General features: G+C 35.2%; 1 protein-coding gene across 1 annotated transcript; it reads right to left on the bottom strand.

The window, feature by feature from the left end:
* Positions 1-8031: 8031 nt before the first annotated feature.
* On the bottom strand, positions 8032-16670 carry LOC107765770 (uncharacterized). Its single transcript, XM_016584461.2, has 3 exons — positions 16261-16670; positions 12774-12854; positions 8032-8772 (listed from the first exon to the last, which is right to left on the bottom strand). The coding sequence occupies exons 1-3, from the start codon at positions 16417-16419 to the stop codon at positions 8377-8379; spliced, it is 636 nt and encodes a 211-aa protein (XP_016439947.1). The 5' UTR covers positions 16420-16670; the 3' UTR covers positions 8032-8376.
* Positions 16671-18363: the final 1693 nt, after the last annotated feature.

Here is an 18363-nt window from a genome sequence, read left to right as displayed (position 1 = left end):
AATCAGATGAGTCCTTCAAATATACAACTGAGGGGGAAGAACTTGTTTCATCTGAAACAGAACAGGTAACTTCTGGGCTAAAAATATCTTCTGAGGTCGTTTCTGATATCGCTGAAAATTGGGAGAAAAGATTTATTCTTATTGGTACTATAGCTGGTGTAGAGTCCAAGTCTACTAAAAGGGGTGGAAAAATAAAAAGGGAAAAGAAAAGATGAGTGAGGGTGTAACAGGAGATGTGAGGGGAAAGGTAGAAGAAGGAGTGGTTGGATCTTCACCCACTCCTGTTGGGTTGACTGAAGAAACATGGGCAATGATGATATGGAGTGAGGAGGCTGTTTAGGAACAATAAAGTTTAAGAGAAGAAGGAGGAAGTGGGTCTGGAGATGCGAGTGTAACAGAGGGACTAGTTAGGCTGAGGAAAAGGTTCTAAGAACTTGTTCCGTCTGAGAAGGAGCCCCTCCATGACCTCATGAAAAGAGTGTCTGATAGCTATAATCTAAATAAAAAGAAGAGTCCAGGAGTTAAAATTCTTGGTACTGCTATATGAGGCAAGAAGATAAAGGTTGCATCTTCTTATCCCTATAGAGACTCATCTCCCAAGAGGAAAATCTACAAGGAGTCAGAGGAACTAGAGTGAGGCTTAGAAAAGGCTTTAGCTGAGAGTAAAAAGAAAGTTAGTGCAAAAGGGAAGAAGAAAGTGGATAAACCAATTGAGACAATTGAGATTGAAGAGATGGACCTGGTCCTTCATGATAAGGACAAGGCAGAAAAAGTAGAGGTTGTGACTTCAAGTGCTCAGAAAAGAAAGACTTCTAAGAAAAATTCCCCTTCAAAGTCTGTTGATACAGAAAGCTCTGCCTTGGCAAAAAGAACCAGGTCTGCCAGGAAATCAAAAAAAGTGCAAATAGTGGAAGAAGATGAGAATGATGAAGAAAAAGACATGATGGTTAAGTTTAGAAAAATAACAATTTTGAAGGGCAGGCTCTTCAAAGTTTGGAGGAGGAAGGAATGGTGCTGCTGTTGAAAAAGCTAGAAATTCAGGGCTGGAAGGACATGGTCCTTCCGTTTGAAGGGAAATTAGCCCGAGCTGAAATTGTGGAGTTCTTTGTAAATTGTGAAATCAAGAATGAAAGGGTAAGCGGTGTAGTGAAGGTGGTGAAAGTGAGCTTTGAAGATAAAGAATTAGGAGAGATTCTAGAGGTACCTGTTGAAAGGTACAACGGCTACAAAAAGTTGAAGTGGCCCAGCCTAGAAAACCTACCTACCTCACTTGCCATCACTAAGAAATTTGTTGACAAAGACTTAGAGTTACAACCCAGGGTTGTCTATAAGAGTGAAATAAAACATGCCCATAAAGTGCTTTTTGAATTTTTCAACAAGGTGGTTCTGCCTAGACAAGAAAGGAAGCATGTTGCTACCTTTATGGATCTGGTCCTTATGGAGTATCTGGACAGTGGGAGGCAGATAAACTGGCCGGATTTATAATCCAGCTCCTTAATAGGGTGATTTCTGGCACTAAAACTCATGCCATACCCTATGGGTTCATACTCACCGATGTGCTTGTTCACTTTAAGGTTATCCTCAAGAAATGGGATGCTAACACAAGTAAAGATCATTTTGGGGCCAACACTTAGACTGATTGTGACTATGAAGTCTTTACTACTCTCAAAGAACCCGATTCATCCAAGAGGGTGCCCATAAACAATAAAGTGAAAGCCTTGGAGCAAGAGAGTGGGGCTAAGGATGCTGAGATTGAGAGGCTGAAGAAGAGGCTGGCTGAAGTAGAAACTGAGAGGGGTGATCTCAGGTCTGAGCTTGCAAAGGAGAAAGAGAAGAATGAAGGCATTCTTCAAGATATGTTGAAGCCGCTTCAGGCCAGAAACCAAGAACCCCGTCTTTCCCAACTCTAAACCCTTCCTATCCTAGTTTGTAATCATTGACCCGAGTGGGATATTTTTTAGTCCTTTTGTTCATGATTCAGTACTTTTATTTCTTTTTAAGTTTTGTGGATGAATCTTATTAATGATAATCATTGCTTTTTCTCTAATTGTTTGTTGATATTTTTTAGATGGCTAATATCCTTAGATTGAAAAGATAAACTTGAATCCATGATTGCATTTGAAGTAGCCTGAATGGACATGAGTAAGATCTGCTAAAATCTGGTTATATAACTTAATTATACAACTTTTTGATTATGCCAAAAGGGGAAAGATAGGTTGTGCTTTTGCTTTGGACTGTGATATTTATAACCTAATGAACCTGGTCCCTGGTGATTTATGACTTGAAAATTGAAAGTGTTCTAACATTGTGTTGATATTGAGCTTAGTTGAAACGGGTTTCATGCTTATAAAAAGCACATAGTTTGTCATCATCAAAAATGGAAAATTTGTTGGCTTGAGTAAGTTTTGTTTTGATGATTGACAAAGGAGCACATGCATGAATCAGGTCCATACACAGTGTGCACAGGGCACGGGCAGATTCAAGCACAAGACATGCACGTGAAGGGGATAAGCATAATTGGTTATATCTGTTATCTTCTGAACAAAAAGGTTGCATAATTGATAAGGAGTATGACTCCTTACTTGAAGAGAACTTTATCCTAGATAAGGGACGAGTTAGAAGTTGAAGATAATTAGAACTCTTCCACCATGGAAGAGTAAAGCATTAGAACTCTAGTTAATCCTTATTCTACTAACTCTATATATATCAGTTGTGTTCTCTTTTACAGGGGACGCAAAAACGCTGAAGTTAAGCAAGAATTGAGAGCAAAATAGCAAGGCATTTTGCAAGCAATTCTTGTATGTTTCAAGTATGTGAACCTGAAACTACATGAACTAGATAGAAGAACCAGCTCCAAGTGTTTATCTTTTATTCTAGTTCAATTATAGTAGGGCTTTGGAGTTCTACCTTTCAGCTTTCTCTAGAAGTATTTGTACTTGGTACTTTGAGTTGTATTGTTCAGGTTAGAGTTAACTTGAAGTTGTCGTAACAGTCTGTGGCATGTGGCTGGTTGCTAAAGGGGTTAGAGGTAATCCTTAGGTTTACAAGAGTTTTGTAAACGCTGTTTGGCTCAGTGAGTTAGTGAAGTGTTTAGGAAAAATCCTACTTTCTGCATACGTGTTTTCCACGTAAAAATACGTGTATTATTTACTTTCTGCATTTATTATTCCGCAACTGTAGGGTAAGGAACTTGTAGAAGAACCAGGTCCTTATATAATCTGTGCACGCAAAAATTGAACATCACACAAATCACTCCCTCTTGTGTGGCATTGAAGTATAAAACATCAATTAAGAATCTAAATGTTGAACCCATTAAAAGTATATTCTGGATCCGCCTCTGATTTTAGACATGCTGCATTGTGCGTATTGTATTGGATCTTGATGAGGGTCCGAGAAATTAATATTACGACATTGTAATATTTCGCAAGAAGTAATGGAAGTATGGAACTAATATTCAACTAAATTATACTTTGAAAGAATGCATTTTTTTTTGGGTATAATCATCTAGTATTCGATAATTTTATTGGCTTTATTAATTCATATTCGCACCGCATGAAATCCGATCCAGTAAAGAAGAAGTGCTCCTTACATGATTTTTTATATTTCTAGAGCTTAAATTTGAAACTTTTAATTAAGGATAGAAAGATCTCATCCATGCCATGTGTGTAATCCCTTACAAGTAATCCTAATTTTATGTAGAACTAATTAAGTCTCACGATTTTGAGTTTGACTAACGTCTATGACCAAATAGCATAAGGAGAATAGAAAGGATAAGGGGACCTTAAATGAGGGGTACATATGAGATTGAGTAGAGAGTAAGTATAGAAGACTAGCTATAAGAAGATTACTTGTTGGTTGAAACAACAGTGTGAGATTTTTCCCCCACACAACCTTTTATGTTTCCTTATTACTTATCCCAATATACCATTTCATATGCTGAAGTGCACGTCTGGGAAATCTCACCAGTAAAAGATTCAGAATGTTTTAAAGTATTCAGTTGGAGGAAACTTGTGTAGAGCAAAAATAGCTAGCTGTAGGCTTTGCAGTCTTTTATCAGAACCTTGAAATTAGTATAATAAGGAATAACCATGGGAAAGAGTAAGGAGCAGCAGCACAAGCAAACTTTAGAGAATATAAATAGATAGGTATCTATTTATAAGACCCTATTATCCTCACCTAGATGTTTCAAATTTAAACATTAGGTATGAAAATAATTCTAGCGCTTCCTTATTTAATAGGTCTTACGGGGCATATGTAGTTGGATCTAATGCGACAAAAGAAATTTATATATAACTGGCACTAGATGTTAAACTAGCTAATTATGTGACTGGATTTACTAGTACGTACTACATAATTTTAGTTAATTAATGGAGTATTGGCTATGACAATGTAACTAAGAATACCAAAAAATTAAATTATTTTCTTTACTCTTATGGATGAGAACTACTCCCTCTATTCATTTTTAGTTGTCCACTTTTGATTTTGCACTCTCTTTAAGAAAAAAATGAAGCATGTATTTTATAATTTTACCCATAATAATGATAGCGTTTTCAAAAGTCTTGGAAAATGATTTGGGGAATGAGTAGTTAATGATAAGAGTAAAACATAAAAAAAAGATTTTTTTTCTCTTAATTTATATAGTAGACAAGTAAATATAAAAATATATTTTTAATATAGTAAATAAGTAAAATTGAGTAATAATTAAATTACATCGAAATAGTCAATAGTTTGATGTTCTCTATAAATGAACCTCAAATGTTTGAGATCCTATGGGAAACTGAAGTCTCGCTTTTACCCACGCGAGAACTAAGCTTGGACCAAATCTGAGTTATTGACAAGATCAATTCTCTAACTTATAAAATGCATAAATCCAAGAACGTCAAAATTTTCGAAGCAGTTAGTTTTTGAAGATTAAAAAGTCTTCACTCTAGAACTCCCAGATCTCTTAATTTTTTTGTTCTAGACTTAATTTGCTACGTAATATTTATGAATAACATGAAGTACATGTTACTGATGCCGTCTAGTAGCCTGTTTGGCTGAGCCGCAAAAATCAACTTATTTTGAAGTCTATTTTCTATCTTTTCGAGATGCAAAGTTGTTAATAATTTTTTATAATCAATTTTCTCTAATAATTCCTTTTCAATTGATAATATAGCCAAAACATTTAATCTATCTTGAGACATTATTAATGTCATGTAAGATTTTATCAATTATAATTTTGAAAAACTTCTTTTCTTTGAGACAATTGTTATAAAAAAAACTCACTTTTGTATGAAAAGTACTAAATATTATTTTCTTAAATACCTATAAACCTATTATTTCTAAATAATGGGGCCCCCAAAATTCAGGGGCCCGACTCCTGAGGCAACGTTAGAACCGGCCCTGCCCACGATATTATAGTTGATTTTTTGCAGAATACAATGTTCAAATGTCCCATCTTTAATAAAAGTTTCTAAACAATATTTGCTTCCAAATAGTATTCTCTGCTAATTGTTATACACCACATCCAAACCTTGAAATTCATAGAAAAATGCTTTAATATGTTGTATATGGTTTCTTGAATGTAGCAACTTGCGATAGATGAGATAGGTGCAAGACAAAAGAAAATGAAAAACAAAGCTCTTCACAAATAGATAACTGATCACATAGTTTGGTCGTGTCAATTTTGCTTTTTATATTAATGTTTCCATAAATAAAAAGGTATTTGCTGGTATATTCAGATTTGCGAATTGAGGTGATAAATACTGTCTAACTAAAAAGTTTTTCAAATTATACTTCTCTAGTTAATTACTTTTCCAAATCGAGATCCGCTGATTAGAGAATATATACACATGAATATGATGTTATTATACATAGAGAGAAGAAATAAAACGAGAGGCAAAGAGAAGCATATTTTCTAGAAGTTTTACAATATTTTAAGTTGTCCATTAAAAAATTCAATTGTCTTTAAAAATGAAGCAAAATTTTGGTTCAAGTGTAAAAAGTTGGTCAAAAAATTAAAGGGATCATCAATAATTAAAAAGCCATAGCGCTTTCACTTTGTCTCAATGTACACTTTTCAAGATTGAAAATTTTGAATCTTTGTGAACCCGAAAATAGGTTATTGTCACAAGACTATCAGTGGGGCAATGCAGCATGTGACAAATGTTATTGTATTAGAATAAGTAAAGAAGTCCTACAAAATGCACATGAAGATAACCAAATTAGACACATCAATCAATTTTCATAGACTCGTAAAAGTAGCAAACAAGTTGCATGGGATTCCCTAGTAGAACCAACTTGATTATGTGTAGGTATCTTGGATTTTTTGTTTCTCTTAGACCCTACTTGTTTATGCAATGCAAATAGGGGCGAAGCTAGGGGACGCGAGATGTCTCTATTTATAAAAAATTACACTGTATATATAAGATTAACTTTTTACGTATATATATTAAATATTGAATTTTCTTGATTTTTGTTTATTTTTCTATTATTATTTTTTTTAATTTCCTTAGTAAAAATCTTGCTTCCGGTGTATGCAGATGCCATAAGATGCACCTATAGAAGTTGGAATTTGGACTGTTGGACCCCTCCATCTTTAATTTGCCTTTTCTGGCTTTAACTTTGTACAGTTGGTGCCGACATGCCCATGGATTGGATATTCTACTTTGAATGAAAGCTTCAATTCAGTTACCTGAATTTGGCTCGTCCTCTTTCAAAAACTGGATTATTAGAATAAAATAAAATAATCACTTAAGTAAATTTATTGGTCTAAAATCGTTCTGCTTCATTTATTTTTCTTTTTCGCCTTTTGATATATGAGGAAGAAATTTGTGTACAATCACCCTTTGACTTCATATACCACTCGTTCGACTTCCTCTTTAACAAGTGTTTGGTTGATGACAGGCACGAACAGAACAGTGTCACATATAACAAAAAGAGAATACTGTGACAGAAGTGCTCACTCCACACTCAAAAGGCATCACAATATTCATCATAAACTAAGTACAATGAGGGAAAGTTATACTATTATTTTCACTAAGGTTAAATGAGGGCTAATTATTACCCAAAATGTCCTAAATTATTAGCAAGCTTCCAAATTTAAGATGGATGAAGTAGTTAGTAGTTACAAGTTCGTTGCTGCTTGAACTTTTCCTTGCTTTTGTAAATTAAAGCATACATAGATTATCAATTACGGAACATAGAATTCTGCGGTGATTCATGATTTCAGTGTGCAGTTTTAGGTAAAAATGTGACCCCCGCCCTCCAAACAAAATAAATAATAATAACTACAATTGCCGACCTAATCCAAAACTAAGTATCAGGTAATTGGTTGCTTGATAACTACTTGCATATTTTCCTCTTGAGGTTATAATAGTATAGGTACCTATGTTGATTGTATTAGAAGATGATTGGGATTTGTTCTAGTTATTCCCTATATTTTATCAATATTTTATGTCTTGCTTTCTATATTACGCTTTCCGATTTCAATTCTTGTTCTTCCAATTTGGTTGTCATCAACACCCCATTGTAGTTCAAGTCTCATGTTTAAATCAGGGGTAAATCAAATTTGTTTGGTGCTTATGCAAGCAAAAAGTTTAGAAGACGAAATACATAACAGTTTCAAAAATTACCGCGAAGCACTTGCTAGATTTTTATCGACATTGTTATGTTATGACTTATGAGAGTTTTGAGAATCATTATTCTATTAGTCATAGTCAGTTCCCAGACACTTTGTCCATATTGTTAGATTTAGGAAATTCTGAAATTTTAATATTCTGTAATGTATCGTTTGGCCAGATTAAAAAAATTCTTTACTAAAGCTTTTAAGTCAGTGTGTGTGGTCTGATACTGCTCAATTTTCCTGGAGGGGTGAGCTGAAACCCTGGTATATGGGGCAAAGTGGTCTCTAATGCTAAATTTTCCCTTTTGTACTGACGAAGTTCATTTTATTCACATTCTGACAACTTGGAGAATCACTGGAAACATGGTCTTGGCAAAGATGCCAGTATGTCAACTGAAAAAACATATGCAATCGAAGAATGTGACAAGTGAGCACAATCATATATATTTGTATTACTAAAGAAACACTTCACAATATCAATGAAGACCGAAAAGAACTAACTGGTTCAACAGAAAAACATTGTGTTCGAGAACTAATGGTGCCCATCACATTGCGTTTTACTTGAGACCACATGTGCATCTCTACACTACGACGATATACGAGCCACGAGCGTAAACGCACCTTTCAATCTCTGCATCAAACAGCCAGTTCAACAATGCATTTCACTCCTTGATAACTGCTCAACACACGATAATCAATCAACCTGAACTTGCTGCTAGAACACCACGGTATGACAAGCAGCAGCTCCTGAAACATTTTATTTACAGACTACTTCAGTAAGTGAAATCATGACCTGGGCTATCAGAATGCATATCCATGGACGCATCAGCAGAGTTACTGCTATTGGACTCCCTATTTTGCTGCTGGACGTTCGTTTCGTTGTTTCGTGCTCCATTTAAAGGCTGAACATTGTTTAAAAGGAAACCTCCTTGAGCAATTTGATAGTTCTGCAGGCTTCGTCGAACAGGGCTTGAAAGAGCATTTGAGAAAACATAATTCTTCGATTGCAGATCATGATCTGATCGTACACCATGTCCTGGAGCTGCTACACCAATTGAGCCTGAAGAGACTGGAAAGCCTGAATTTGCAAAATGCATTGGTTGAGAGTGCTGGTTCTGCGGTGGTCTAGGCGAAATTGAATGGTCCTCTCCACTATAGTCCAGTTCCGACTGACAAGATCAGTAAATGCAGTTTTAGACGCATAAAACATAGATCAAATGCAAAAAATTAATTAGAGGGTGGTGTAGGATTATTATGACCAATTATTTACTGAAGAAAGCAACCATAAAAGGACATAAAAAGGCGAACTAAGGAGTAAGGATAAAACATTTTGCAACCTCCACATAATTTTCAATTCTGTATCAGCATAGTATGAAAATAGCTTCTGCACAAAATACAGGAAACCTATCATCTTCACAGGTTGACCCCTTCAATGGTCAATTTCTGAGCCAAGGCATTTCTAACCATGGCAAAAGCATAGTTCACCACTGTCTTACTTCTATACAATCCGATAACAAACAGACCGACAAGGTGAAATTCAATTAGGGTATTATTTTCCCATTATAACAAGGACCCAGAGGTGCATGATCTTACGAATTGCTTGCAAAAAGATTTTAATAATATTATATAAGGACCATCATCTTTTCAGTATCTGATTAGAGTTTGTTCCACATTCAAACAAGATATGCACATATAATCCTTACAATATAGCTAGGCAAATGGAGAGAACTAGATGGAAGTATCTCAAAGAGAACTAGGAGCACGGAACGCCATCACAATATAGCTGAAAAGACGCTTATTTCTCTTGAAAACCAAATGATCACAATGAACATGTTATAGAAGAAATGAAATCATAAGCTAAAGCTGACACTTCCAGATCTATAATCCAGCAAATCACCTTTTTGACAACCATAATCTAGCAAAGACCTTATCTCAAAAAAGCATTTCTTTGAAGTTAATTGGTTCAATAGACTGTAACATGAGCATCACATGCAGAGGCACAGAGCACATTCAAGCCCATTCAAAATTTTACAAAAGTTCTTGATAACACAAGTATATAAATCAAAACAGAAGAAAATCAGATTTAATCATAAGTAGCTTCTTATTGCTGTCTCAAATCTTCTCCAGGCCCAAATTTCCATGCCATATCAAATTCTACATGACCAGAAATCAGTAGGCTGATCTACTACAAACATATCGGTAGCACACCTATATTTCATTCCTTGAGAAATTTCACGATAGCAAGGATGGTGCCATCCAGCAAGGACGGTATCATCCATTAACGTAAAATAATACAATTTTTTTGCTCCCAGGGCTTTGGTCCAGTGGTAAAAGCGCAGCACATGATGTGCGGGTCAGACGCAAGTCACAGATCACAGATTCGAACCTAGTATTTAAGTGGACAAGGGTAGAGGACGGGCCCGCTATTGACCAAGGTTCGAACTGTGCGTCACTGGCCCTTGGAGAGTTCTTGATTATCGAAAAAAGAGATACAAATTTTTCACATAACCACAACGAACATGAAATATTCTTCAGAGTCATCTCCTAGTCATTAACCAATTAGGATGACTTAGCTTTACGCAAACTTTATGAGAAAGTTCAGATAACAAAATAAACTGCAAACATGCTGAGCTGATCAAACAGCAGGTCGAGAGCCGCTGAAACCATCTGAAGTCCTATATCTCCATTCTCATGTTTTTCTCCGACCTGGGATAATTTATGCACCCTCAAACCTTATTCATATAAGTGAGGTTGCTTGCGTTTCTAGTTTATTTTTTGGTGGGTTTTTTTTTTTTTGGGGGGGATGTCAGCAGGTTAGGCAGCTCTAAGGTTTTTTATATCGGCGAAGGGCCAAATATACCCCTGTACTTTCGAAAATGGTCTAAAAATACCCCTCGTTATACTATTGGGCTATATATACCCTTCCCGTCATACTTTGGAACAAATATACCCTTACTTTGGATGGAGTGTCACGTGTCAGCACCAGATGAAAATGACCCATTTCTTTTTTTTACCCGATCCGTTTTAAAAAACCCACCACCTGACCCTTTTTAAAATTCAGTTTTTTTAAAAGCATATATTTTGTAAAAACTGAAATTTTTTTTTGTAAAAGCTGAAAAAAAAAAGGAATTTGCAAAATATATATTTTTAAGTCTTTTCAGTTTTGTTAAAGTATGTTTTTTGTAAAAACTAAAAAAAAAATGCTTTAAAAACTGAAAAATATATATTTTGTAAAAACTGGAGAAAAAAAAAAGAAATTTGCAAAATATATATTTTTAAGTCTTTTCAGTTTTTTTAAAGTATTCTTTTTGTAAAAACTGAAAAAAAAAATTTTTTAAAAAATGCTAAAAAAAAAACTCTCCTAAAGCAGTGGACTACATATGCATTAGTTTTAAAAAATAAAAATATTTTGCAAAATCTTTTTTTTTTCCAGTTTTTACAAAAACAATACTTTAAAAAACTGAAAAAACTGAAAAATATATATTTTACAATTCCTTTTTTTTCCAGTTTTTACAGAATATATATTTTTCAGTTTTTAAAACATTTTTTAAAAAAATATTTTTTTTTCAGTTTTTACAAAAACATACTTTTAAAAAGCTGAAAAGACTTAAAAATATATATTTTGCAATTTTATTTTATTTTTTCAGATTTTACAAAATATATGCTTTAAAAAAATTGAATTTTAAAAAGGGTCGGGTGGTGGGTTTTTTAAAACGAATCGGGTAAAAAAAAGAAATAGGTCGTTTTCATCTGGTGCTAACACGTGGCACTCCATCCAAAATAAGGGTATATTTGTTCCAAAGTATGACGGGAAGGGTATATATAGCCCAATAGTATAACGAGGGGTATTTTTAGACCATTTTCGAAAGTACAGGGGTATATTTGGCCCTTTGCCGTTTTATATTCGGTGGAAGGGGGGGTAAATTTATAAAGCCTTAAGGGTTTTGCACTAGGCTGGTGCCAAAATGGCAGACTTAGCACCTAATCTACAGAGAAATACAACACCACCAAACAAGCAAAGTAAATAAAACCATCTTGAGTTTCCATGCATAGCCTTACTACCATTGACTCCGCATTGGTTCCACTTTCCTCTATCAAATCATCTCACTCCTTTCCTCCTACTCAGAATGTTCTCTTCTTTTTTCTCTTTTTTGGACTCAAAATGTTCTCTTCTTCTTTTTTGGCAAGAGCATAGTTCATGATGTGTGGGTTAGCCGCGCGTCGCGGTTTCGAACCAACCCGCACGTCAACGGTTCGAACCTTGCCATAGACAAAACTTGGTATTTAAGTAGTAGAAAGGCAGGCACATTATCCACCGAGTTACGAATCGTGAGCCACAGTCCTCGGTAGAACTCCAAAACACAAAAGGTATTCTCAATTGATAATGCACAATAGTACAAACATAGTGTTGATTATTGTTTCGTGGGTTCATAACGAGGAATTTTGAATAAGATTTGAGAAGAACTATAGTAGAAGAGCGCAATTAGGACGCAAATCATGTTATATGCTCTACTAGCTGGTAGGTAACAGAATTGTGCATGAAAGGGTAAGTCGGAAGCTTTCCAAATGAATCTATTGTTACTTTTAGTGAAGAAAGATAGATCACCTAGATAAGGTGGGAGCATAAAACTGATGCATTTCAAGCATACAAACTCTCAAAAGGAGAATAGCTCAGCGGCAGCACCAGAGTAAGCAATAGTGAATTAAAGGTGTTTTGCTGATAGTGGGCAGTGAGTCACCAGATTGGCAGATTCTATGAACTGAGCGGTTTGTCAGCCAAATGAACGTTCAGGTCAGTTTGTATCTCTTTTTTTGATAAGGAGGGTCAGTTTGTATCTCTTTCCATTTCATAAAGATTTTTTTTCTCTTTTCTTATTCTAATCACTGGTTTTAGTTATGAATACCCCAAGAAAGATCAGTTTCCGGGTCTCCCCACTTTCAATGGAAAAGGAATGAATTTCCACTATAGGACCCTGAGCACAAAAAGATATCGTTGGACTAGAACATCTCAAACATCTAGATTTCATGACCATACTACTCCCTTAACATTGAACAAAGTTCTCACGAACTATTTCCTGAGCAGATAAAGATCTCCACAGATAGACATGAAAGGCAAATCAAAGAAATCAACTAAAAGGCAGGCACAAAACTGAGAAGGTAGAAAAAGAACCTGCAGGTAGTTCATTATGTCAGCAGTTGTCACTCTGGATCCTCCCTCTTGTTGTCTCAAGATCGATTGATACAGTTTCTCCTATAAAGATGTATCAGGTCAAAATCAAATGTCATGATTCATTCGAAACCAAATCCCCATAACACAAGATCATTCACTTTAAAACACAACAAACCAAAATGTCAAACATAAAAAAGCATCAGGAAACCTTAATAAGCACAAGGCATAATCAAAGCCTAGAAACGAGAAGTACTTGCACGTTCCTAGCTAGATTAAAGGCATAACTACATAGTTCAGTTTGGAAATAATTATCAGTTATCACCAAGTCCAATCTACAACAAAAATAGAACTGAGTGATTAAGACTTTGAATCCTAACTTTCTTTATGCATATATTTGAGAACAGAAAACCAGAAATATTGTGAACAAAGGGAAACCAAAGTACCATTTTTACAGATGAGCAAGAAACAAAATGATGAATTACTTTTCTCTGACCTATTCTTTACTGACCAAGTGCATCATTATGGGAGACAAAAGTCTTGTCTAAATCAATGTATATAATTTCTTCCAGAGCTGCTATTCAATTTTGTTTATTTGTTCTCCTAGTAGGCCAACTAGGGTCGAAAATGCTATTCGACCTGTACAGATTTTCAAACAGAATTTGTGATGACTATATTTCTTTGGCTACAATCAAGTTCAATCTCTTAACTGAACTAAAGCTCAGTCCAGAGGGTGGGTTAGCAAGAGATCCGCTTTCAGGGAGCTACAAAGCATCTTTTAACATTCGAAGTTTTTGCCCCTTTCTTCTTTCTTCTTTCTTCTTCTATCACTCTTTACTCAGTACATTATTTCTTTCCACACTACCCTCTCGAGGGACCTAAAGCTTCCTTAAGAATTTAGGGTCGTTTGGTTGGAGGTACTAAGAAAATCAGCTCAGCATAAGATTCAGCATAAAATAATACAGTGGTCAATTTGAAGGATTAGAAAAAATAATCCTCGCATAACTTATGCAACGTTTGGCTGACTGTACAAGTTAAAAAAAAAGATACCCGCATAACTTAATGCAACGGTTGGTTGGAGGGATTAAATAATTCGCACTATATTATGTGGAAACTCATGCAATAATTTATGTGGGATAATGTGGAATATGAAAACGTGTAATAAACATAGATTAACAATTTTGAAGACAAAAATGCCTTTAAAGTAGGCAATACTTACATAATAATTTATACAGTATTATCCACCGCATAACAATCCTTACAATATTAGTCACCGTATAACAATCCAACGTCGAAAATACACAATGATCTTTGTACTTGGGGTCTGGGGAGGGTAGTGTGTACGCAGACCTTACCCTACCCTGGGGTAGAGAGGCTGTTTCCGATAGACCCTCGGCTCCCTCCCTCCAAGAACTCCCCACCTTGCTCTTGGGGTGACTCGAACTTACAACCTCTTGGTTGAAAGTGGAGGGTGCTCACCACTAGAGCAATCCACTCTTGTCCCTTTGTTATTATTCACCGGATAAACAATTCATAAATCATAAGCCCAAACATAACTAGAATGTGAACCAAATGACCCCTCAAGGATTTTCCAAATTTTTTTCTTTTATCGCCTATCACCCATTACTTGGTGCCTTCAACAAACCATTCTTTATCCGTCTTTAACCGTTTCCGTATTACCTTCTATTCTTTGTCCTTGGAAGATCTTAACGATAACTCCTTTTGCCCTATCTTCCCGGGGATACCAGCTAAGTGCATCCTTTTTTGAGAACTGAAAGGGATAGAATGGTACAACTAAGTCATCCTTTTTTTAGTAAGAGCTTTTTAAAGTAAGATCAGCTAAGTGCCTCCTATGCATGTGAAACCTAACATACTCCTCCAACTTCTCTAAGCCTTAACCTCTTTTGGCACAAAGCATGCCTCTTAATCTATATCAACCAACCACGGCTCCTTTCCTTCTAATGCGGTTTTTTTCTCAATTGCCTATCCAAAAGCTATTGATGACAATGTTTATATTCTCCTTATTTGCATCAAAACCCTCTAATTCATGCTACCGATAAGGACTGCCTTGCATCAAAACCCTCTAATTCATGCTACCGATAAGGACTGCCGTATAACCTTAGCATTTAGGGTTTGCCCAACTTCACTCTTCTAATATCCTATCAAGGCCTTTCGCAATCCATTCTTCGTTTTCCTCTTACCTTTACCCTCTGCCTTTGCTTCTTAGATACTTCTATTTGGTTCTTTTTTTTCCCTTTTGTTTTTATAAGGACTTCCATTTGGTTCATCTCTAGCCATTTCTTTCAAGAGAACTTTCCAACTTAGCGCCTAATGATTCATGCTTTCCACTTCCATATCCTCCTCCGTATTCTCTAAAGACTCTAAAGCCTCTGCTTGTTTATGCACAAAATATACCTCCTTCATATACATCAATCACACAATGCTTTCTTTCCTTCTACTTTCCGCCTATCCAACTTCTTGCTACTCTTTGCCTATCCAACCCACTATTGCCTTCTACATTCTTTCTCTCTGGTTGGTTCATCTTTTCAACTTCCTATCAATCTATTATTTTGAATAGATTATTTTCATTGTTTGCGTCAACCAATCAATGACTCTTACAGGCAAAGTCAATTACATACAACCTTCAGCGTTTAGGGCTTTTCTAACACTCCTCTTCCATCTCCTATCACCTATTACGCAGTGTCTTCAACAAGAAGTTATCCTCACACGTAGGAGTAGTCACCTTTCTTCTTTTCCATATTACCTATAATTTCTGCCTTTGCTTCCTATTATTGTCCAAAAAATAATAACTATCTAAATGCGACCAAAGGTCATTAGTTATCATCGAGAAACGCGGCTATTAGTGCAAGATTTTTACATGATAGTTGTTTAGTTGAGATTATCCAGTTAACCATTCTGATACAACAACTGCAAACAGCAATCAAGCTCCCACTAAGAAGAGTGGAGGCACCGAAAACAACTACGCAAAGAACTTGGCCCCATCATTCATACCATTCGTAAGCTCTCCACATATTAGGAAGCATTCAAAACAAAACATTTAGAGCTGAACCATCCCAGATACAAACCAGTTCACTTCTTTTAAACACCAGAATGAAGAGAAACCGAGTCCCTATTAGGATATTATTCACTTCTTAATGGTATATCAAAACAACGTTATTGTACTTAACTGAAATGAACATTTCTCGACAACTGAGGTGCCCTGGGGCTCTGGTTCAGCGTTAAGCATACAACGCAGGATATGTGGATAGGGTTTGGTATTGAGTTTTACCGCATCAAAAAAAAAAAAAATTAAAACGTATAAATTCTCTACATGAAAATCACAAGCCTCAAAAATACACAAAAACAACAAATCCTTAATATCAGCATTTACCAAACAAGTCTTTGTTACTTGTTCTTTTACTCAATTAATCAACCGTAAATGTAAATGGCTATAAAAATAAAATAAAAATATTTAACAATAAATAATTACCAAGCCGTGGCGTTCACCCGCCTGAAAGGAAAGCTTCTGTTGGTTCATAGCCTGAGTATAAAGCTGTGAAAGCGAATTCGCTCCGCTACAAAACGTCGAATACATGCTTCGATCCACCTCATCCAGCTTCGATGCCAATGACTTCCGCTTCTTCCCCATCTTAACAACGACACCGTTTTCCACGTGACTCTGCGTCTTCTCTCTCTTCGCTCTCTCTCTCTCTCTATAACTTATTAGTCATTCGGTCCTTTCGTTACCTTGTGAGAATCGATGAATCTCCGGCGATCGGACGGCGACTATGAGCGGTGGATGGAGGAGGCGTGGTGGGGTTGAAAGTGCTTTGAAAACTGTAATTGGAAGCTAATGTATAGCTTTCTTATAACAGCTGCTACCTCATGTTTGTTTGTTCCATTTGTGAAAGGGAGAGGGTGCATGGTAAGTTATATTGTGCTGGCACGTACCTTTTCAATATCCACGTGGGAATGGGGGTTATATTTTCGTGCCAATTGGGCTGTCGGTGAGATAGACTTTTAATATCACATGCTTACCTTATGCAATGTATTTGGGCCTTGTCGTGCAACCATTACAGGAAATTACGCTGGATTGATCTTATCATTGTTTATATTTGAAAATTTTACTTCAGCAAAGGCTTACACACTATTTATTATAAATTAAAATTATTTTAAAATATTATCTTTTATAGATACATTTTATATTTTATAGTAAAATAGGTATTTATGATATATACTATCATTGAGGCATAAAATACGTTACTTATATATTTTTTTTTTTCAATTAACACAAGATTCTCTTTTAGATCTCATAATTTTTCTTCTTTCTCTCTTCGAGCAAAATAGACCGAATCATAGATACGCAAAAGAGAAACAAACCATGAAAAAAGACCTAAAAATCTCAAAATCATAAACATGAAAGTAAATCTATAATTAAAAAAGGAAGCGGAGATACCTTGGGCGACGGAAAGATTGAAAAAAAAAAAGAGGGATTCTTAGCGTCGTAAGTAAGAGAGAAAAGAGGAAGAAACAGTCGAATTGGAAGCGTTGTAAATTGTAATGGAAGAGGTAGTGAAGCGATACAAGGAGTCTTGGCCGGAAAACACCATCTCCGACGAACTTTCTTCTCTTCTTTGATTTTTAGTCACATACAATGATACAAATACATTGTTATTCTGTACAAATTCACTCAAACACATTGTATTTTTGTATAAATACATTTTTTTGCCTGTGTTTATGTATTTCGAAGGTCTGTATTTTGTTAATACAGCTGAATACATGATATAAACATTGAAATACACTAAATACAAAACATTAAAATAGAATAGAATATTAACGGTGAATACATTTAATTTTAAAATACAGTAAAATTCACTGAATACAAATAGAAATACAGTAAATACAACCGATGAAATATACTAAATACAATAGTAATAACATGTATTAGGAATAACTAAAATATTGTTAATACAAATACATTTGAATACACTGAATATAAAATAGTGAATACAGTAAATACATACATTTAATCTAATGAATACAACAGTAAAAAAAATATTAAAATACTCTAAATACAAAAGTTAAATACAACTGAAAAATCATTCTAATTAATTGGGTTGATAATGAGGCATGTTAGAATTGATTTTGTTGAGTTACATTAGGAGTGTATCATGCTAATTATTTCCGTTATTAGACAACTGGACAGATCTATTTTTAAGGTGATTGTCATTACTGTATTCATGAATACATGGCACGAATACACATGTGCGTACAGTTGGACTGCCCTGATTTTTAGGCGCTTTTTGCTACTGTATTCATGAATACAACAGCGCGAATATAGCAAATACACTACCGTAATAATTGAATAGTAGCTATAGGAAGTAATTATGTATATGGTAGCTATAGGTAGTTAATAGCCACTAAAAATAGTGATTTCAGAAAATTTCTCAATTAAAATGTTGCCTATGCCTATGGGGTAAGGGGAAAAAGATTGAAGGGCAAAATATAAAACAAGTCGGTCAATCAAAACTAATTGCAACAACTAAAAATATACGTTCATCATAATTCAAAGGCATCTTCACCCGAATATAAG

The sequence above is a fragment of the Nicotiana tabacum genome, chromosome 12 (assembly GCF_000715075.1).
Source record: "Nicotiana tabacum cultivar K326 chromosome 12, ASM71507v2, whole genome shotgun sequence".
NCBI lineage: Eukaryota > Viridiplantae > Streptophyta > Magnoliopsida > Solanales > Solanaceae > Nicotiana > Nicotiana tabacum.
This window is presented reverse-complemented; position numbering and strand designations above follow the sequence as displayed.

Coding starts and splice junctions, on each gene's coding strand:
- LOC107765770 (XM_016584461.2), bottom strand. CDS start 16,419: ATGGGGAAGAAGCGGAAGTCATTGGCATCGAAGCTGGATGAGGTGGAT. Junction 12,855..16,260: donor CGGGTGAACGCCACGGCTTG/GTAATTATTTAT, acceptor ACATCTTTATAG/GAGAAACTGTATCAATCGAT. Junction 8,773..12,773: donor ACATAATGAACTACCTGCAG/GTTCTTTTTCTA, acceptor TGATCTTGTCAG/TCGGAACTGGACTATAGTGG.